General features: G+C 44.2%; 1 protein-coding gene across 1 annotated transcript in view; it reads left to right on the forward strand.

The window, feature by feature from the left end:
* Window positions 1-22,104, forward strand: part of WDR11 (WD repeat domain 11) — a 635,868-nt gene that overhangs the window by 51,246 nt on the left and 562,518 nt on the right. The window contains exon 4 of the mRNA XM_086922941.1: window positions 8,406-8,579. Coding sequence (XP_086779067.1) covers window positions 8,406-8,579 — 174 coding nt within the window. The remainder of the gene's footprint in view (window positions 1-8,405; window positions 8,580-22,104) is intronic.

Here is a 22,104-nt window from a genome sequence, read left to right on the forward strand (position 1 = left end):
GCCCCCCCCAACTTAGCAGAGTGCTCATTCCAGACCCCACCCATTGTACTTGCTTGCTGGGGTTAAAGGTCCCGTGGAGGCAACGACCCCCTCTGCCCTTCTGGGCCCAACCCGGTCCAGTGTCCAAGAGCAGCCTTGGATTTCAGTGTTCATTGCATCTGGTGATCCTTTAGACCCGAAGCGGTCATGAATCTGCTCTCTGTTTGCCGTCCACCGACCCTGATCCTGGTGAGCGGTTCTGATTCTCCTGTCTCGAAACTTGTGAGTCGGTCCGGTCCCCCTGCTGCTGGTTTCGGTGTTGCTTGTTCGTGCGTCGAGGCACTTGCACCTGTCTCCATCCCTCCAGCCAGTCATGGGCCGCTTCTGGCGTATCAAAAAAACACGTCTTTTTGTCAGCCACTACTCTGAGTTTTGCGGGAAACAACATAGAATACTGTATTTCCCTTGCTCGTAGTGCCTTTTTGACTTCGAGGAAGCACTTTTGGCGACGGGAGACTTCAGCTGTGTAATCCGGAAAGAATGCAATTGTGGAGTTGTGTACTCTAATTGGTGGCGAGATTCTTGCTGCCTGGAGAATTGCATATCTGTCTCTAAAGTTAAACAGTCTGGCCAGGACCAACCTTGGGGTTGCTCCCGGCTTTGGTTTGCCACTGGGGACTCTGTGCGCTCTTTCTACAGAGAAGAAGTGGGATAGTCCCTTAGGCTGCAGTCTGGTCTTGATCAATTCCTCCACATAGAGATCCATTGCCTGCGTGCCTTCTGGTTCCGGAACTCCCAGAATCCTTACATTGTTCCTTCTCGAGCGCCCTTCCTGGTCATCCAGCCTCTCCTTAAGCAGTTTATTTTCGGTCTCCATTCGTGCCATCGCTGTTTGTAATTCTGAAGTATCCTCCACTAGCGATTTCGTGATCACCTCAACTTCTTTGATCCGCTCCGTCATTTTATGAAAATCCGCCCTTAGCAGAGAGACATCTGTGGAGATCGTCCCCACCGTTGCCTGTACATGCGACAGCGCCTTCATTATGTCTTCTAGTGTGACCTTTTTTGCCCCATCTCCATCCGGTGTCTTCCCCGTAGGCGTACGCCCCTCTGTTGATGATGGGTTGCTTTTTTCGTAAGCATATTTGTCCAGTCTCGCCTGTGTCGATTGGGTCTTGGGACCTCTGCCTGCCATAATGCCGTCCAATGAGTCTCAAGTAGTCTGCCCAACTCACTCGTGCTTGGGTGCTTCTCTTAGGACCCTTCTGGTTGCGGCGGTAGATTGGCGATCCAGCGCTGCTCCGAGTTAGAATTCTCAACTGGACGATATCACTTGATGGGACGGAGAGGGCTACACACCACATGTGACCCTGCTTATCCGAGATCTCGGTGTCGCTTTCTGTATGATCATTAGAGTATTTATGTCATCTTGGCGTGTTATCCGAGTTATTCTTTTATGGCCGTTCTGCACGGTTTACAGGTTGGTCTGCTCAAGTTCTTGATGGTGCCAGTGGAATACAATATGTAGAAAGGAGTAGCGTGCATGTAGTCTATGCCCCCTCTGGCTCCATTGGATGTGTCGGTTAGCGCTCGAAAGTGGAGGTCTGTACCGCGATATTTCGTCTGTGGGTCTAGGTTGCTTAGCCCCTGCGGCGCTCAGGAGATCGGTTTAAGTGCCCCCACTGTTACTAGTCTGAACTCGGTCCCTCGCTCCCTACCAAGAGCAAGTGCTATGAGGCGTCTTTGTTCCCCAGCCACGTGTGGATGATCCCGCATATGCGTCGCGGTGTAGATTGGTCCCGTGCAGCCGGCGCTGTTAGTTGTGCGCACCTGTCATCCAGCTTCAGGTCTTCACGCGCACTGCAGATGGCGTCTATGGAGGGGGGGGGGTTTGCGCTGTTCTCTCACCCGTCAGGGGCTTGCCGTATGCAGCAGTAGGGCTGTGCAGGGGGGCTGCACACAATTCAGCGTCTCAGTACCCGTGGCGGCTGTGGCGGCCGCGGTGTCAGGGCACAGTGTACCTTCCCGTCTCCAGTGGGCTCCAATTCAGTGTTGGGGAGTTCCGAACGCCAGGTCAGTGCGTGTAGTTCCAGGTAGTGTGTCGTGATGATTCAGTTCCGCGGACACAGCGATCGCAGGGCGGACTTCCTGCTCGCCGATCCAGCCTTACCCCCACTTCCGCCCGGCTCCCAGGGGGACTACAGGTCGCTGCGTCGGCAGAGGGAAAGGCCGCTTCTGTCGATGTGACGTTCTGCAAGTTCTAGGTCACCTCTGCTCACTGGAGTTTCACCTTTTAATGCCGCTCGATCCCAGACTCTGGATTCAGCCGTCGGAGGTTATTGTTTGTGCGGATTAATGTACGGATTAACTGACGGGGCCGTCTCACTCACGGAGCTCTCTCACTATGCAGCCATCTTCCCTGGCTGCTAGCCACGCCCCCGAGCTTGGCTTTTTTAATAATTCAGTTTCCTCTATGCAGTCAAGCTCCAATTTATCATCAACAATATTTATTTTGCCTTCACATTTGTCTGAAATTGGAGGCAGTGTAGCTGGGTTCAGGACATTCCACCTTCGAACTGAAATATTTTGTGCTCCAAGTATCACTTGTTCATAACGTGTCAACCTTGATAATCTTGTTAAAAGAATTTCAACAGAGTATGGAACATACACAATTAAAGTATGGCCATCACAATTCCTTCATTCACTTTGTTCTATTTCCAGACAACCTGCTGCAACCGACTTTAGACTTCCTGGAAGTTTTACAGGAACTGGATCCAACACTCCTGAAAGATAAGCAATTGGGAGCATGAGCCCTCTGTGTTTCTGAGCCCAAGTGTTGAGAGTGTACGCCCATCTTTTTCATGGCAGAGCAAATACAAAATCATATTGTCCAGCATCCTGAGTGCAGGCAAATGACTCAAACTCTCTTCAGTTTCTTAAATGTTTCAAAGCACTTGCCATCAAATGGTGCAGGATCTTGAACATCATTACATGTCAGTCCTACTAAAGGGTTTGCAATCTGTGAAAAATGTGAAATTCATGTACAGTGACCATCAATTCACAGAAACATCCGAACCTCATTTTGAGTGTAGGGGATTTAGTTTCAGAATTGAAGAAATGCTTTCTTTTGAGACGTCTCGTACACTCTTGTCAATATGGTGTCAGTGTTAGAGTACTTTCTTCTCACAGTACAGCATTTTTGTTGGGGGACTTTATGCCCATTTCCGTCAAATGATTTAACAGTGCAATAAAGTAAATTTTACAATCTTCTTAAATTTGACAATCTTCTTTCGTATTGGTTGCTAACAAGAGATCATGTATGTACTGGACTAGAACTAAATTTTATGGTAATCTCACCCTTTCAAAATCCTTTTTAAGAATAAGAAAATTGAAGGACTCTCTATATACCCCCTGTAGGATTCTACACCGCACAAGAACTTTATTAAAGCATAGAAATTTAAAAGGGAACTGTGAATCCTCATTTTATGTTATTGAAAAGAATGGTTGGCACAAGTCAATCACTGTGTACCATTCTACCTCTGCCCGGATTTGGAACAGTATCACTACTGAATTTGTTACCAGAGGACAACAAGGAACCGTAATTTTATTAATCTTTCAGAGTTGTTTAACAGTTCTTCATTTCCCACTCTGTTTCTTAATTCCTATTATAGGATAATTGCATGGACTGCCAAGAATCTCTTGAAGGATTCCTTGTTCAGTCATTTTCTCATTCACTGGTTTCTGTCCATCTTCAGCCTCTTTGGTTAACCTATAATGTCTAGTGTTGGGGGCTATTGCATCTGATTTCACCTTTATTCTAACTGGTTCTGCTGTTTTTACCAATCTAACTTCTTTCCCTGAAAATTTCCATCATTCCTCTGACAGTGAGTCTTAAATCTGGATGGAGGTCTTCTTTTGTCAAATCTGGGCACATCTGAATCTGAATTATCTCTTCCTCTAGTGTTTCTATTGCAACACCATCCGGTGTTCAGTAATGAACTCAATTCATGTTGCGAAGAAGATCCCTTCCAAGCAAGTACACTGGCCTCAAAACAGTGTGACCTAATCGCCAGGGTGGTGCACCTCGAAACCGGGAAACCTTGGTTCGAGTCTCTGCAGGGTCGCTCAACATTCTGTGATTCTGGGAAATCACTTAATCTCCCCGTGCCTAGCAAAATAAATGAGTCCTTGTGTAACGAAACTGGTGCTAATGTACAGCGCTCTGATACCCGATATCTTCGGGTCTAGTTTGTGCTATATAAAACTCTATAAAAAAATTTAAATGTGTCCTTCTGTAACGTAACTGGTGCTTATGTAAAGCGCTCCGATACCTTCGGGTCTAGTTTGCGCTATATAAAACTCCCCCCCCCACCCCCCCCCCCCAAAAAAAATTATGTTTATTCTGCATTTGTTCTGTTTTGACTGGTTCATCTGCTGAAACCTGATTACCAATATGTTTTTTGTAGATCCCTACAACGTGGACTGCATCACTGGAGCCAGAGCCGGAGCTTCTGGCATTTGAAAAGTTTTCTGACTTAGCATGTTCTGAAATTTTTGACGTTGCATTATTTTTCTGCACCTGCTGATTTTGTTGTATATTATCCTGAATTCTGTGATTCTGGGCAAATCACTTAATCTCCCTGTGCCTAGCAAAATTAATGTGTCCTTGTTTAACAAAACTGGTGCTAATGTAAAGCGATCTGATACCTTCGGGTGTAGTTTGGGCAATATAAAACTCTTTAAAAAAAAAAAAAAATGTGTCCGTCTGTAACGTAACTGGTGCTTATGTAAACTGCTCTGATACCTTCGGGTCTAGTTTGCGCTATATAAAACTCCACAAAAAAAAAAACCTGATGTTTATTCTGCATTTGTTCTATTTTGACTGGTTCATCTGCTGAAACCTGATTAACAATATGTGTATTGTTGATCCCTGTAGCTACTGGCTTTTGTAACGTTTTCTGACTTAGCATTTTCTGTGTTTTTGAAATTGCATTATTTTTCTGCACCTATTGATTTTGTCGTATATTATTTTTCATTCTTTCTGGATTCTGTCTACATTCGCTCTTCTAATGCCCAATTCGCCCACAAAAATGACAAGCTGTAGTCTTTTTCAGCATTTCAACATTTCCAATTATCTACGCAGAACTCCGAGATGTGACCAAAAAACTCAGCTGCGCTATGCAGAGTTTCGCAAGCGGCAGAGTACCATACGTTGTGCGGTTCGTGCTGATTTTTAGTGCTGGGTGTCTGTCCCGTGCTGTAACATCAGTGCGAAAGGCACAATGTGCAGCGCAAGAGAGTGCTGCTTCTTTCTGCCGCTAGAGTAAATATTCTACCGGAGCACCAGCTTCCTCAACGCGAACGGAAGGTTTCTCAGTGCAAGCTGTAGCGACCATCCGCGGCTGCCCGCGTTGAGAAATCTCGCGTGGAGGTGGTCTGAAGTAAGATTTTCCTTGCTCACCCTCACCAGTTTAACTTTGGCGCGCACGAGCGAGGAACAAAACTTCGCTTCACTGACTTTTTCGGAACTCCACTTGGAGCGCAAAGTGGAAAAAACTCTGCAAACTACGAAAGCAGAGCAGAATTTCACGCCCAAGTTATTTGCATTTGAGTTAGTGCTGTATTATCTTTTTTTAATAAATACTAGAATCAGATGAACAATCTGTCTACTGCTAGACCACTGCTTCAGCAAGAATATCTAACTAGCTCAAGGATTGGAAAAATAAAGTAATATCTGAACGCATATGTTGGTATATAACGAGAGCTTTAGGTTGAACCTGAAGGAATCCGTACCTTCATGATCATAGCAACATGAGTGAATATATGGAGTAATACAACGCATATAAAGGAGATTTTTCAAATGCTGAAGCAGATGTCTTCTGATGTGCACCTGTAAAGCTTCGTTCATGGTATTAATTACAAAAGCAAATACACAGTTTATGTTTCTGGAAGAGCTTAGGTTCATAGAAGGTGCTGATCTTAGGGACAAACTGGCTTAGATCTCAAACTCCCCAAACACTAATGCTTAGTCCTGGCCACATTGTTTTATCTCTCTGCGCTTCGCTGCTTTAATGGTCTGATCAACCCAAAGTTTCAGCTGTAGGGGAAGATGGATAGTGTGTATGAGAGGAGAACAGGATGTGTACACAACTCATTGTCAGTTCAGAGTTCAAAGCTAAAACTTATATTTAATCTTTTCTTTGTAGAGGGTTCATGTTTACGAACAATAAGCTGAAGCCCTGACAATTTTAATTATGCTCGTGTGATTTTGTGGATTTCACGTTATGCTATTTAAGCTAAATTCACACAGTTATGTCACTTTGCATAATTACTCCATCAAACACTGCAAAATTATAGCACGGTAGAGCAGTGGTAATGCCAGATAGCAGGCGGCGGCTGTTCCTGGCCATTGTGTTTTTTGTGGGGATTTTTTGGTTTCGTTTTTTAGTGAGAAATGTTCGAAGAGTTGTCATGAGAATGTATTTCACCCTAAAACTTAGCACTAAATGATATATTTGCTTTTCACATTATTACAAATATTTTCATACAATATTCCTGAAAGTTTGCTTTATTACACCAAAGCTAATTGCACAGATTTCGCACACCCCCAAATGAGACACGTTTTCTTTCAGTCAGCCCCCATTCCTAGCACCTATATATATATATATATCTTCAGTTGCAGTGCATTTTTTTGGTGACATCCTTTTCGAACGGTGATGTCCTCTGCATGGTATACCGGCATGTTCTCCTGCCATGATTGACCCCCTGCATGTGAAACTGGTACCCTGACATTTATTACCCTGGTGTCACGCTATTCTTTCTAGCATAGGCGCAGAGGCCGAGACCTGTTCTGTGATCGGGAGTGGCACACCAAGTGTGCCCTCAAAGAAGACAGTGTCTTTGTCTGGGTGTGTCACGTTAGTGGTAGTGGCAGCGTATTTGTTTCTTGAATATATTTGTTTCTTGAATATATGATATGTAAGAGAGGGTGCAGTTTATTGACTCTCTAGTGTAAAGTTCCAAGGTGTCAACATAGGAACAGAAGGGAGAGGATGTAGCCTTATGGCTAGAGCAGTTGACTCCGAAGCTGGGGTACCGGGTTCGAGTCTCGACAATGACGCACACCATCCTGTGATTCTGGGCAAATCACTTAATCTCCCTGTGTCTAACAAAAATGAATGTGTCCATCTGTAATGAAGCTGGTGCTCACGTAAAGCGCTCTGATACCTGATGTCTCGGGTCTAGTTCGCGCTATATAAAACTCAAAAAAAAAAAGTCGGCTAACTCATTGCACTATGCTGTATGCTGGAGTAGGCAGAAAAAATGTAAATGGCACAATAACATACCAGTGAAAGAAGAGAGCTTGCTGAAAGCCCCTAAATGTAGGTATGCTATACACAAACTCTTAATAAAATGTAAAGGACTTGGCTAACGCCAGACCTAAATACAATTAAGGAGGATAAAAGAGAAAGTGTTTATGCATATCTTTGGAAATAGTGACACCAAATTCGAAACCTGGTTTGAATTGAAGCAAGCAGTGGAGTGTGCATTCTACGCTCCTGGATTAATACCATCTCACTCCAGGTATGTCCATTTTGCAACATATTGCCTGATATCACCACGTTTGTGTTGGAGAGGAGGATCATTTCCATCGTTTTGATGATCACTCTGCCTTGCCTGCCCCTACCATGGGAAAACTATTTCTAAAACAATGCCTCTTGACTTAGCACAAAGTGGCGAATGGAGCACAGTGTTCAGTTCTGAACAACAAATTTGGTTCCAAAAACTTGCTGCTGTTTTATGTCCATGAACGGTTTGCAAACCTAACATTATCAGTTCCAAACGCACCCAACACCTTTTTGGATTTCGGATATTTAAAAAAAAAAAATTTACTTGTTTACAGCAAACGTGAAAGGCATCCTTTCTGGGTAAACGTTTTCGTTCATTTCACATTAGTTGTAAATCTGTTCAGCTGGTTTTACCGTATTAGAGAAGAAAACCTCTTGTGAAACTTAAATATTGAATTTCTACTTTAGGATCACCCCAATCACTGTCCCATTGACAAGTCTGGAAAAAATGTAACAGGCGAACATTATAGGGAGAGGCAAAGTCCCTGCCAAATGTTGTGAGGATATGTCAAATTGAGCAAAGTTATGTAAGGGAATTATTACATGTATTTACATTGAAAAAAGCTTTTTGACCTTGGGTGCAGAATTGTTATTGCTGACTTAATCCATGCATAGATATGTGACTAATCTTTTAAAATTAATAACAGCATTGAGGCTTCACCATTGTTTAGCTTGTCTTGCATAAAATGGTATCGTATTAAACACATTTTGATGACCTTGAAGAAATCTTCAATATTTTTCTTATGCAGTATTTTGTATAATTATGGCATGAGCCTTTTTTCTACTCTCACCTCATAGATTTGCACTGGCTGTGGAATCAGGATGCTTCCCGAGATCTCTTGCTTGCCGTCCACCCTCCAAACTACATTGTGCTTTGGAATGCAGACACAGGCACGAAACTGTGGAAGAAAAGTTATGCAGAGAACATCCTTTCCTTCTCCTTTGATCCATTTGACTCCTCCAATCTCACCCGTGAGTCCCTGCCTTCTTCTGTCTTTCATATTTTAGATTTAGAATTAATGTATCTGACTAACAGAAATGCGTGCCACAGACAAGGAACAACCAAATAATTATATCTGCATCATTGAGGACCAGGGGGAGCAAGGATTGAAGAGTGACTGCACTTGATATATTAAATGATCTCTAAAAGTATGCAAGTCCTGCACTCATCAATGCAGATGGTTGTGGTATACAACTATTTGGGGTGCCTACAAATTCAAACAATTATTTCTCAGATATAAAAATTTGCACATTGTTTTATTTAACAATTTAGATTATGCTTGAGCTCAGTGAACAAAAAGGGGATTTCAATAAATTAAAGGATTTTGTACTAGAATATTTAGATATGTCTAAATTCTACAAAGTAAGGACACTTGCACATGAAATATTTCTGGGCAATGCTCCATAGTAATCCACATTTAGTTTCTTGATTTCAAAATATTAACAGCCTTATTCATGAAGGCTAAATCGGCTCGCAAAGGGCCGGATTCTGAGAATCCGGCCCTTTGCGAGTGCGATTTTTGCATTTGGGATTCAGCATCCCAAATGCAAAAATCGGTAATTGCTAAATCGCTAAATTGCGAGGAATTACATTTAAGGAATCTCTATTTGAGATTCCTTAAATGCAATTCATGAAGCATTTGAAAATTGCGAAAATGCAATTTTGGGCCGCTATTTACCGAGAGGTCAGACCTCTCGGTAAATAGCAAAAACTTAGAAAAATGCTTTTAAAAGCATTTTTCTAAGTTGCATGTTGCACACACACATGTCCTTTGGACATGTGTGTGCGCAACACCTGTTTCAATTTGCATTTAAGGGGTGCTACAGGGTGTCCTTTGGACACCCCTGGCACCCTTTAAATCGCTATCTTATTTGCGAGTCGCAAATTGCTAATCGCAAATAAGGAATACTCCCCATGCATTCCTATGGGCCTTTTGGCCCATAGGAATGCATGGGGAGTTATTCCTTATTTGCGATTAGCAATTAGCTAATCGCAAATAAGGAATCAGTGGGAATCGCAATTAATATTGCGATTCCTACATGATTACCGTTTTGCGAGTCTCAAATAGCGATTCCTTATGATTCGCTATTTGAGCCTCGCAAAACGGCCCGATCATGAATCAGGCTGTAAATCACATAACTGTGTATTCAAAGTTAAAAATCAGATTAATTAATTTTACATAATTCTGTTGAAGCTTTTTCTGAATAGGGTTAAGAAAAGCGATCGTTTTGATAAAGATTCTATTTTTCTACTTTTAGAAAAAAAGATAAAGCCTCCTTCACAGTCCAAATTGTGGTCCTTTGCCTACTTATAACACTTTATTTCTTACTTCTATTATCAGGCCTATAATATTGATACCAGGTTAAACTATTTTGTGACATCGACATAGCTACTTATCTTGGGGGCTATTATCCCATGTCTGTTTTACTACCTTAACAAGGATGCACACTATTCTAGCATGCTTACAAATATTGACCTAATTTATTGAGAATGCGGCAAGCAATTAAAATATTGAGCTGTACATATTGTAAAAGCACTTGTACCATAACCTACTTTTTTTTTAAGTTCCCAAGACTTGATTGAATGAAGGAAGAAATCTTTGTGCATTAAATCACAAAACTATAATTAAGAAAATTACTTTAGACAATGAAGTCTAAAATAACAGTGAATATATATTTATTTCTATTTTGTAAATTTTAATGAAATCAAGTTTTTGAAATAACAGATAAAATAAGAGGTCATTTCTGTCATTAAGAAATTCTTTATAGCAGGTTCCTCGTTATAGTCGGGCAAATATTGTAATGAATTCTTAATTTTGCATTCATTATTTGTTCGTTTTTTCATTATAATAAGGTTAACTTGTTTTTCATACAGCCCTTTGTAACACAGCTTTGCTGTCTGTAAACTCAGCGAATAACGGATGTTACTATTACCTAATTTAATGATACTTCATTTACAGTTCTCAATTATGGTAGTATATATTTCCAAATAGAGTTGACTTGCCTGAAGCCTTTTACTGTTATAACATGTAGACTGCCTTGTATAGTTCTAAGATATTTTTTTTTAAAGATTATTCACCTGAAAATGTTCAGGTAACTTTATCCAGATGTTGAAATCACCCAGAATATGTTTAGTGGCTTGCAAATCAGAAGGGTAACTAAATTCCACAAAGGCAGGGCCAAATGTAGTAGCAAAGCCATACTGAGACCGATTAGAGTAAATGAAATATTGGTTGAAAGTGTCTCTTCTAATCAATATCTAGTTGAGTAATGTGACTGACTAAAAGTTATTTTGTACTTCTATTGGTCTGTTCCGTACCTCTTTTTTTGTCATTTAGATAAATTGTGTCTCAGTACTAACTGCAGTGCTATATATAGTCTTTTCTTTCGGCTTCACAAATTGTGTTCTAATTTTGGGGGCAGAATTTGTCATCTTTGGCTTTTTCCAATATTGCACTCTATGGACACATGCAATTAGCACCATTAGAATTTCTCTCACCTGTGTTTCCAACCACTAAAATTTACCGCTGGTGGTAAATATTACAATTCATGTTGCTATTCCCACAAGATTGAAATGTGTACTGTTTGTTATGCTTGGTTGTAATATTATTTTGCGGTATTGGAAGGTTACCTACAGCTGGACGAGGAGTAAGCCTGCTGTAGACAAAAACTTAGATCTCCTCTTGGCTCTCCATTGGTAGCAGTGGTTGAGCGGTAAAGGTCTAGCTCATGGAACATTGTCGAAGATTGGTACCAGATATAGAATGACAGGAATGTTACCAAAATTAATAAAGATAATTTTTCATTAGAGGCATTAAGTTTAAAAAGGAATTTATATTTTAAGAAATGTTATTTTAATAATATAGTAAAGGTTAGCCGCAATGGAGAACACCAGCAGGTCTTATCGCTAAATGTTTCTGATATTTTACCCAAATCACATTTACACAAAGATAGTGGCTACTTCACCTGCAGAAAGGGTATACTGGCTTTTTGTTAGGTCTTTGAGCCAGTATTTTTGTGTGGTCGTTTCAGCCTAATAGATAGCGCCAGCATTGTCACTAAGGCTGAAATGTATTTCATCAAGTTCTAGGGGGAAACATTGGTGAAAAATGTAGAAGATGGCTTCTTGTTGGTCTTTCCACATTGCAAGAGGTTCGTATTTTCAGGTTCATCTTAGGCTTTGTTGATACTTGAACCTCAAGGATCGAGAAGCAAGCTTTGGTAAGCAATTAATTATTTTTGTCTCACTTGCATATGCCTTTTCAATTAAGGGTTATGGTGGAAGGGGTATATTTGTTAGATCTCTATACACTCTGGAGAATATCAAAGGGTGCCACAGTACATACTTGTGTATCAGGTCGGTCGTATGAGGGGTGGACACAGACCTAGTTTAATGTTAGTCGGGGAAAGAAGCTCATTCTGATCAATGTGCTTAGACGTACGGGGAGCAAGGAGCTCAGATAGGATCATTTGAAGAGGGACATATGCTGGGAACATTTGCTCTAAAATTCCTGATGACTTGGAGAGAAGAGACCTAATGCTTTGTTTTTTAGTTAAGGGGTGGTGTGGCCTCGAAGCGGAGTCAGCACTTGAATGTCATCTCCACAGATATCAGGGGGTGAGACAGTCCTGGGCTTCTGCTGATGTCTGAGTTCTTTAGGAGTTTCTCACTAGTCAGTTGAAATGCTGGTCAATTACTGAGCATCATTTCCATTGTGACTCTCACCAGAAAAAGTAATAGATATCATGAAGGTTGGCAGTCTGAAAGTCTTGTCAGGTCTCCTTTTGTCCCCTAGTCGTTTCAAATTGCTGGCAAGTTCTTAGCCAAAATTGAGCAGCTGTTGAGGGCTCCGATCCCCGTCGAATGTTGTTGTTTGAACTTGAAGGTCTCTGACCTCCCAGTGACTTTTTTATTGGTAAACTAGCACCCCTAAGTGTAGCATTCACAAACTACAAACAGTACAGAATGCGGCAGCCAGAGTACTGCTGGGTATCCCTAAATTTGATTCCATCTCCCAGTCCCTGGCCCGACTTCATTGGCTACCTGTAGCTAAGAGAATTCAATTTAAATCACTTTGCATTGCACATAAATCCCTTAATAACAGGGGCCCAACTCACCTGGCAATTTTTTTAAAGCCCTACAAACCTGCCAGAGCCCTCAGGTCCACCAACCTGGGAATTTTTTTGTTCCTAGAGTCATCAGGACCAGGTGGGGCGGTAAGAGCTTTACGGCTACAACTGCCTGCCTGCGGAATTCCATTCCTGTCCTTCTGAAAAAAGAGCCTAGTCTCCTCAGATTTTTAAAAGGACTTAAAACGTGGCTATTATCAGCTTAACTGTACTTCAGTGTGTGCCCCGAGCAATCTATACCAAAGGCAGTGCCAAGACACCTCAGGGTATTTGTCGCGCTATATAAATCATTCATCATCATCAGAGGTAAGTGTTCATCACTGGCTCAGAGGCAACACTTGTGTATTCCATCCAGTCCTCTTTGGACAGAAAAAACAACTTCTTATTTAACCCCTTCCACGCTGATGACGAGCTGGGCTCGTCATGGCGTAGCCTCCTCGCACGCTGATGACGAGCCCAGCTCGTCACGTAACATGCGTTTTTAAAAATCTCAGCGCAGGAGCGGAATTCCGCTAGCGCGCATGAGGTTAAGCATTATCAGTTTCAGCAGAAACTAGAAAGAGAGTATCATGTGCAAAAGTTTCTGTTGGGTTTATGCTTCCCTCTTTTTCTGTAATTACTCACATTTCGGCTTCCCACTCAGAATATCTGTTTATTCCTACTTCTACCTTGATGCCTGCCATTCATCTCTTTTGAGTCCTCCAATTCTGTGCTCCTACTTTTTGTACTGCCCTTCGGCTATATCCCATTCCATGTTCTATTGTTCCATCATTATCCTCCTCTTGCTGTCTTAGCTATCCACCTCATTGCTGTTGTGCCAACTACTATTCTCGCTCTTTTTCTGTTGCACTTCTCCCATCTTGCCACTTTCTGAAAACATTTCATATTTATCTAAATGCTCAATTGTGCGATGTGAGAAAGTGAATTATTTATTGGGGTGGGTGCTAGTCAACCACAAGTAAATAAGTAACTATTCTTGTTAGTTCCCGTAAAGGTTTCAGTAATTTAAACCGGAGCACAACTCTTGGTAGTTATGGCACATAGCAGACAGATTTAGCGTAAGTAAATGTGTGGTGCCTTTAGAAGTACCAAAACGGGTAAAAAGTCAAAATCACAACTCAATGAAAATCCCACGACCATTTATGAAAATAGAGAGTATTTTAATTAACAAAATGACACCAAAATATCAAAACTCTAATAAGAGGAATAAGGTGAACCAGCGATGTAAATGTTTAAATAAAAATAGCACCTATAAGCGACAACCGCGGCCATCTGGTTGCACTTCAATCAATCAATCAATCAATCAATCAATCATTGGATTTGTAAAGCGCACTACTTACCCGTGAGGGTCTCAAGGCGCTGAGGGGAGGGGGTGCTGCTTCTGCTCGAAGCGCCAGGTCTTGAGGAGCTTCCTGAAGGTGAGCAGGTCCGCAGATGGGTGGGTAGGGTGTTCCAGGTCTTGGGGGTGAGGAAGGAGAAAGATCTGCCGCCAGAGGTTGTTCGTTGAATGCGCGGGACGGCGGCGAGGGCGAGGCTGGCTGAGCGGAGTTGGCGTGCGGGGTGTGGAAGTTGAGTCTGTTGTTCAGGTAGGCTGGTCCGGTGTTGTGAAGTGCTTTGTGTGCGTGGATGCGGAGCTTGAAGGTGATCCTCTTGTTGAAGGGGAGCCAGTGCAGGTCTCTTAGGTGGGAGGTGATGCGGCTGCGTCGAGGGATGTTGAGGATCAGGCGGGCGGAGGCGTTCTGGATGCGTTTTAGGTGTTTGGTCGGGATTCCTCCGTAGAGTGCATTGCCGTAGTCCAGCCTGCTGCTGACGAGGGCTTGGGTCGCCGTTCTTCTGGTTTCGTTCGGGATCCACTTGTAGATCCTGCGAAGCATGCGGAGGGTGTTGTAGCAGGAGGAGGAGACGGCGTTGACCTGCTTCGACATGGAGAGGGAGGAGTCGAGGATGAATCCTAGGTTGCGTGCGTGGTCTGTGGGTGTCGGCGCTGTTCTCAGTGCGGTCGGCCACCAGGAGTCGTCCCAGGCAGAGGGGGTGGGGCCGAGGATAAGGACTTCCGTCTTGTCCATGTTCAGTTTCAGGCGGCTGCCCCTCATCCACTCGGTGACGGCCTTCATTACCTCGTGGAGGTTAGTTTTGGCGGTGTGCGCGTCCTTGGTGAGGGAGAGAATGAGCTGGGTGTCGTCGGCGTAGGAGATGATGTTCAGGTCGTGCTGGCGAGCCACTTGTGCGAGGGGGGCCATGTAGACGTTGAACAGGGTCGGGCTGAGGGATGACCCCTGGGGTACTCCGCAGATGATATCAGTGGCTTCGGATCGGATGGGTGGGAGGCGGACTCTCTGGGTTCTGCCGGAGAGGAAGGACATGGTCCAGTCCAGGGCCTTTTTCTGGATTCCGACTTCTTGGAGGCGTGATCTTAGTGTGCGGTGGCAGACCGTGTCGAAGACGGCTGACAGGTCCAGGAGGATGAGGGCTGAAGTTTCGCCGTTGTCTTGTACCTTGACTCGTACCTAGGCACAAGTTAACGCGGTCTGCGATGGAGGGAGGGTCGGAACAGTAACCAGGTTTGTTCATGTTGGAAGTTTTACATTCTGACATAATCTCTGAAATGGAAGTTCAAATCCCTCAACGTAGCAAGGCAGCATGCTGTGGCCAAGATGGGTTTCACAAGGGAAGGTAGTAATCGGACAAAGTCCCAGCAGAGCTGTTGACTTTTGGTGGCAAAGCTTCGAGCGGGAGAAATTCAAATTCCTCCCGAGAGAAGGTCCTTTGGCAACCAGATACTCTTTTGCGACATTGCCCTGGGAAGATTTCTACTTTTAGACTTAGTCATTTTTTTAAAGCTTGGATTCCTCCAGCGGGGCAAGCCTGAAAGCTGTATCCGTAGAGTGCTCCACATGGCCGATACCGTCTGTGCGCCATCTTGGTAAAACGATTTGCTGCTGTGGAAAAGCTCATAGCGGGAGCAACCTAAATCTTTGGCCCAGCAGCAATGCACCATCATTGAATTGCCTTGACCAGGTTTTCTAAGTCTTCTGTCGGTTCTCAAGGCAAATCATCATAAAAAGGTTTTTAAATTCCTATGTTTTAGGGTTAGGCCTAAAAAGCCTGTAATATACTAGGCACCAGGGATTATGTTTTTTTTTTTAGTACGTAGAGGGTGGGGCTGCCGAGAATGGTCATGCTAATGCCCCCACCCCAAAAAAGTATTTCTGCCCCCCGGAAGGCAGATCGGGCAATAGACCCTTATTCCCCCCCCCCCCCCCCCCCCCCCCCCCCCGGGAGGGGAGGGGCAGAAAGCCCACTAGGCACCAGGGATATGATAAAGACATGCCAGTGAGAAGCCCCATAGGCAAGTGTTGCTCCCTTTTTTTTTTGGCACACATGTTTGGCTATTTCAGTGATATTTTCTGTCTCTTCTGCTCACAAGCGGGGGCAGAAAACCTCTAGAAACCAGGGAGAGTTTGTGTGTGTGTAAACTAGAGTTTTGGTGACAGCCTGCATGTACTGACCTTTGGCTGGCATTTTTCTGGAGGTGTGTGTGGCTAATGGTGTGGGTGGACTCACATTTGATGATCGTGTGTGTTGATTGGCGCTTGCCTGGTGGTGTGCGTGGGGTGGCACTTGGCTGGCGGTGTACGTGGAGTGGTGCTTGGCTGGCTGTGAGCATGGATGGTGCTTGGCTGCAGGGCTGGACTGGCCATAGCAGGCACTGGGAGTTTCCCCGGTGGGCCGGAGGGGTGGGGTTGGTTTTCTGGCCATGGGGGGCGGTTTTGTCACCTTGGCTAGTTTTGCAGCAGTGCTGCAATATCCGGCCCCAGTAACAAAGGCCAAAGTGGTGCTTTTTACTAGCACCCCCCCCCCCCCCCTCCCTCCCCCCTCCTGAAGGGCTGGTCCGGCAGCAATCTGCCAAGGCTGGTTGCTGTTCCCAATCCGGCCCTGATTTGTTTGTGGTGTACGGGGACGGCGCTTGGCTGGCGGAGTGCGTGGGTGGTGCTTGGCTGGCAGTGTGCGTGGATATTGTGTGAATGACTGCGTGCATGGATAGCATTTGGCTGGCGGTGTACGTGGATGGCGCTTGGCTGGCGGTGTGCATGGATGGCACTTGGCTGGCGGTGTGCGTGGATGGCACTTGGCTGGCGGTGTGTGTGGATAGCGCTTGGCTGGTGGTGTGTGTGGTTGGCGATTGGCTGGCGGTGTGTGTGGATGGCGCTTATATGGTGGTGTGTGTGTACTGTCTTTTGGATGGCTGTGTGGCTTGCATGGATCCCCAGCTTTTTCTTACCTAGAATCCCCCACAAACCTCAAATTTACTTACAAAGCCACATTTTCCTCACGTTTCTTTGTGGGTAAAGTGTAGGATCACTGCGCAGGCACAAATTTCCTGCTACCCAGCATTCCCCTTGGTCTCCCGAGAAAATGATACTTCATTTGTGTTTGTGCCCTAAAGTACCGTCAGCCTAAAAACGTATAAAAAAACTGCCCTTTTGGACCCGCTTTTGACCCCCCTCAATCCCTACACATTTTTGGCCCTTCCATGTCATAGGCACTTGGCCCATCCACACAAGTAAGGTATCATTTTTATCAGAAGACTGGGGGGAACACTGAGTGGTAGGAAATGTGTGCCGTGTGGTGATCCCACAACTTCCCACACAGAAATTCGAGAAATGTATTTTTTTTTTAGCTAAATTTGACGTTTGCAGGGGATTCTGGGTAGGAAAACGTTAGAGGGCCATGCAAGTCATACCTCCCTAGACTCTCCCGGGTATCTAGTTTTCAGAGATGTGTGAGTTTGGTAGGTTTCCCTAGAAGGCCGCCGAGCCCGGGACCAAAAACCCAGGTGCCCCACGTTGCAAAACCAGGTCGTTTTGTGATAGGTAATTTTGATGTCTCCACAATATGTTTTGGGCCCTAGCCTGTTGCGTGTACTTGGCCACCCACGCGAGTGAGGTACCATTTTTATCAGGAAGGTTTGGAGAATGCTGGGTGGGTGGAAGTTTGTGGATCCACGCAGGTTCCAAAACTTTTCATCACAGAAATGTGAGGAAAATAAGTTTTTTTTACAAAGTTTGAGATTTGCAAGGGATTCTGGGTGATAGAACCTGGTGTCCCCTCCAGGGGAATCCTCAAACCATGGGTACCTTTAGAATCCCCAGGGTGGTGGAAAAAAAGGGTGCAAATTTGTTGTGGATACCTTATGTGGACAAAATGTTACATGGGACTAAGAGCGAACTACCTCAAACAGCCAAAAAAAGGCTTAGCACGGGTCGGGAGAAGGCATAGCAGCGAAAGGATTAAGCAGCATAAACGTGGTAGCATATTGTAATGTAATGTAAATGTAATGTAAAATGTTATTTATATCGCGCAGCAATCGCTCCAATGGAGCATCTAGGCGCTACCTCCGGCAAATTACCAGATGTCAAAGTGACTCAGAGTTGGACCAAAAACAGAGGCAAGCATCAAACTAGAGTTCTGGCCATGCTATCTTGCAGTTTAAATATCCAAGTTTTTAATTCTTTGCGGAACTCTGTTTCTTTATCCAGAGTTCCCAGGGCAGGAGGCAGAGTATTCCAAGCCTTTGCACCCAGTACTGCCAGGGACTTTCCTCCGTGGGTTTTTTAACGACACCTAGGAATCACCAGAGTATTGGAATTTGATGATCGTAGGCTTCTAGTTGGGCAGTATCTCTTGAATTTTTTCTGTAGATATAGTGGTCCTGTTTTGTGCATTGCTCGAAATGTTATAATCAAAACCTTGAACAAGATCCTTTTTACAATGGGAAGCCAATGAAGAGCTTTTAATGCCCCTGAGGCTGACGATCTTTTTGGCCATTTTAACACCAATCTGGCAGCAGCGCTTTGCACTAGCTGAAGCCTGTAAGTTACTTCTTTATTTGTGCCAGCATACAAACTGTTGCAATAATCTAAGCGCGACGTTACCAACGCTACTGCAACAGTTTTCCTCGCCTTGTGTAGCGATCAGTAGAAGTGAATAGGTATTTTGTAACCTGTGCCACACGAGTGAGTCCTCCAGGCTCACTCAGTTAAAGTTCAGCTGATGTGTGCTTAACTCACTCTTGGCTTACATTAGTTTGGTGTGTAATGCTGCAGTGTATGTGTGCCTGGGAAGGGTACAATACAAAGATAATGCAGTACTGTGCAGTGCATGCATGTTAAACGTGGGTGATGGATGTATGTATGTGTGACTGTGAGTAGTTTAGTACAGGAAAGATAGTGTTTATGCTATATACATGCATTGGGTATATGTCAGCCTGAGAACGGTACAATACATAGAGGACCCTAAATTGAGTTTTGGGAGACCCGGACCTGCACGGTGAAACATGAGGAGAGGAGGTAGAGGAATCCTCCCCCTCCCCCTCCCCGCCCGACCCGTCACAGACATATTTGTGTATTGCTGCATTCCTGTAAGCTGGGTGGGAAATATACTGGATAGCGGGACTTAGGGATTTAGACTCAGACTCTAAATCACATTTGCGGTCTGTAAATGGACTATAATAAGGGGAGTTTGAGATACCAATCATTGTCCTCTGCCAAACAGCTGGATGTGCTGTGTAAGAAGGAGAAGCGCTGCTGGACTTCTGCCTGTGGCCAGGACTAGGGGCCAACGCATGCTAGAATTCCTGCTAGATAACGGAACATCACCCAGGGAATTCAAGACCACCTGCTGTGGAGCACCACAGCTTCCCTGCTTGCCAAGACCCATGTGCTCTGTGAGGAAGAGGATAGCGTTGGAGGGAGCAGGGTTCACTGGAGCTTCCTGTAGAGTGGACTCCTGTTGCAAGATGTGGGGAAACTGCTGTTCCACCTATCGGCTTGTTGCCTCTGTGAAGGGCAAAGTCAGCCACCCCTGTATGCCAAGAGTGGGTCCCCATGAAGTGAGCCATGATGAATGCTGTGCTGATCGGGCCGGAGCCCGTTTAAGCTAGGGATCTCCAACCTTTTATGTCAGGAGGGGCTGCTGCACGTGTACTTTGCTGAACACTGTGCCGATCAGGCTGGAGCCCATGTGCAGCTAAGGTTCGTTAAACCTGAACATTGTCGGAGGTGTAGGCCATGCAGAACCCCCCCACCCCCCCACACATCTACCCCTGAATGAGGGATCAGCACTGGTTGCCGCAGGAGCGTGACCGTGTATGGGGAGATTGAGAATCAACGAGCACAGCCTGCCTAGGCTGCATGCAGTGAACTCTCCTAGATTAGCCACTCTCATTCCGATGCCCGCAGAGGGGGTGCCCACAGGAACTTCAGACCCTCCAAGCTTGCAGGTACTGGTAAGACTGAATTTGGGCTAGTCAACCCCATGGAAACTTGCTGGGTAGTAAAAGCATGAGTGCTGGAACACTTCTGACTTTCGAACAGAGTCGGAGTGTTCTCTTGAGACTGGGACTATTAGTGGGGCATACTCTGGATGTTGCCAATAGTGAATTGGAATAACCACTATCGCTAGAGGGAGGAGGAAGTGGGACAGGGAAGCACCAAGAAAACACTAGAATCCTGACCTCAGGGGGATTGCGTAGTTGTTTCTAAATGGCGTGTTTTTCTGTTGTGTTAGTAAGTGGTAGTAAATAAAATACTTATCCTTTTTTAAATAAAATGTAGTATTTGGTTTGACAATGGTTTATTGCTGCTGCTGCGTGTAGTTTTAGTTGTGAGCCTGTGCTCACTACCCTGTATCCACCTCCCCCTGAGGGAGTCTTAGACTGCTCGATCATGTTACTACTGAGAGTCAACTGCAGATGGGGTACTTGGCCCAGTTGTTAAGGATCCATTGTAGGTTGGGCCTGGGGACATCAGAAGTAAAAGGCCTCACCTCCCACGGTGTGGTCCAGTAGACCCAGCGTGCCCTGTGACCCTCTGAACAGGGTTCTGATACTTATTAATATTTAAAAGGAGGGTTTAGACCTGTGAAAAAGGCATTATTTTGACAGGTTGAATGTGCAGTTTAAATCTGCTCAGCCATGCTACTGATGTCAGGCTTGCAGTCATGTTTACATTGTCACTTGTGTGATGGCACCATATGTGCTGTAGTCTGCTAGTAACATTTAACATTCAGGCCCTGGGTACTCTTTGTACCATATATCCTGTTTTAGGTTTTAACCTGTATTAATGTCCTGATACACTTTCTTTCATATATCCTGTTTTAGGTTAAAGTTACGTTTATTTATTTCTGAAGGTGGAAACATAGAGAACCTTTCTTATACAAGGTCGCACAAAGAAAGACTGGTCTAAGATTATACTGCTTGAGTTTTGTTGTTTAGGACTTTAACTAAAAAATGGTTTATTTCATTTGTTTCTTCCAGTTTTGTGTACTTGGATTAAAGGTTTAGAAACATGTTTAGGTCTGGTTTAATTATACACTGTAAATAATCTGGGAATATTAAAATCATATATGTTATTTTGGTAGTGTTTGATTCTTTCACTGATTGGTGAAATGACTCGATCTTCAGAATCTTGTGTGTACTATCATGTTAAGGCACAGAATGCGTAAAACTATTTGATTCGTCCGCACCCTTTTCTAACATGTTAATATTGATAGCACGTCACCTGCCAAACACCCCAAGCTTGAAACATTTAATGCAAGTTGTACTGACGGGTAGCTATGAAAAGAATGCTGTCAACATGCTCGGGAGGTAGTGGTGAAAACATGCAACAAGACTTTTCACTTTACCAGCAAACTTCATAGTCTAAAAACCAGTAATAAAATCTAGCGAAAAGTGGGGATGGCAATAGAAAAAGTAGGTTAATTTGCCTACAACCGACTATTCTACATTTGCTGAACTCTGATCCACTTTCTTTGCTAATACCCACTCTTCTTTCTGAAATCTTTCTTCGTCATGCCAATTCTCTTTTCTTTGTTCCCTCTCTGTAACTATAATTCTGATTACCTTCTTCACACACCTTATGTCTGCCCATGTTGTACTATTTCCATATTCCATGTAATCTTTTTCCTCTCTAAAAACTCATCATCTGCTTTATTGACTGTACCCTTTTCCTTGTTCATTTGCCATTTTTTCTACCCTTTCCACTTTGTCTGATGCCGTGTTTTGCCAGAGGAATGTTCACTTACCTCCCCTATTTTTCAATTCCCTCCCCTATTTTTCAATTCCCTCCCCTATTTTTCAATTCCCTTCTGTCTCTCGCAAATGTACTGGTTGATGTGGCGAGAGGTTTAATTAAGGCCCAATGTTCCTGTTATGTTATGTTAGTATGAATTTGTAGAGCGCACGTTCACCCCAGGGTTTCTTGGCGCTGTGTGCTGCTGGGGAACCCGTCCTGGCTTTCCCTGTGAGATGGTCCCTATTGGGCATCCCCTAGGTGAAGGCAGGCATCCCCGGCAGCGAGGGGGCCGT

The sequence above is a fragment of the Lissotriton vulgaris genome, chromosome 5 (genome assembly GCF_964263255.1).
Source record: "Lissotriton vulgaris chromosome 5, aLisVul1.2, whole genome shotgun sequence".
Classification (NCBI taxonomy): Eukaryota; Metazoa; Chordata; class Amphibia; order Caudata; family Salamandridae; genus Lissotriton; species Lissotriton vulgaris.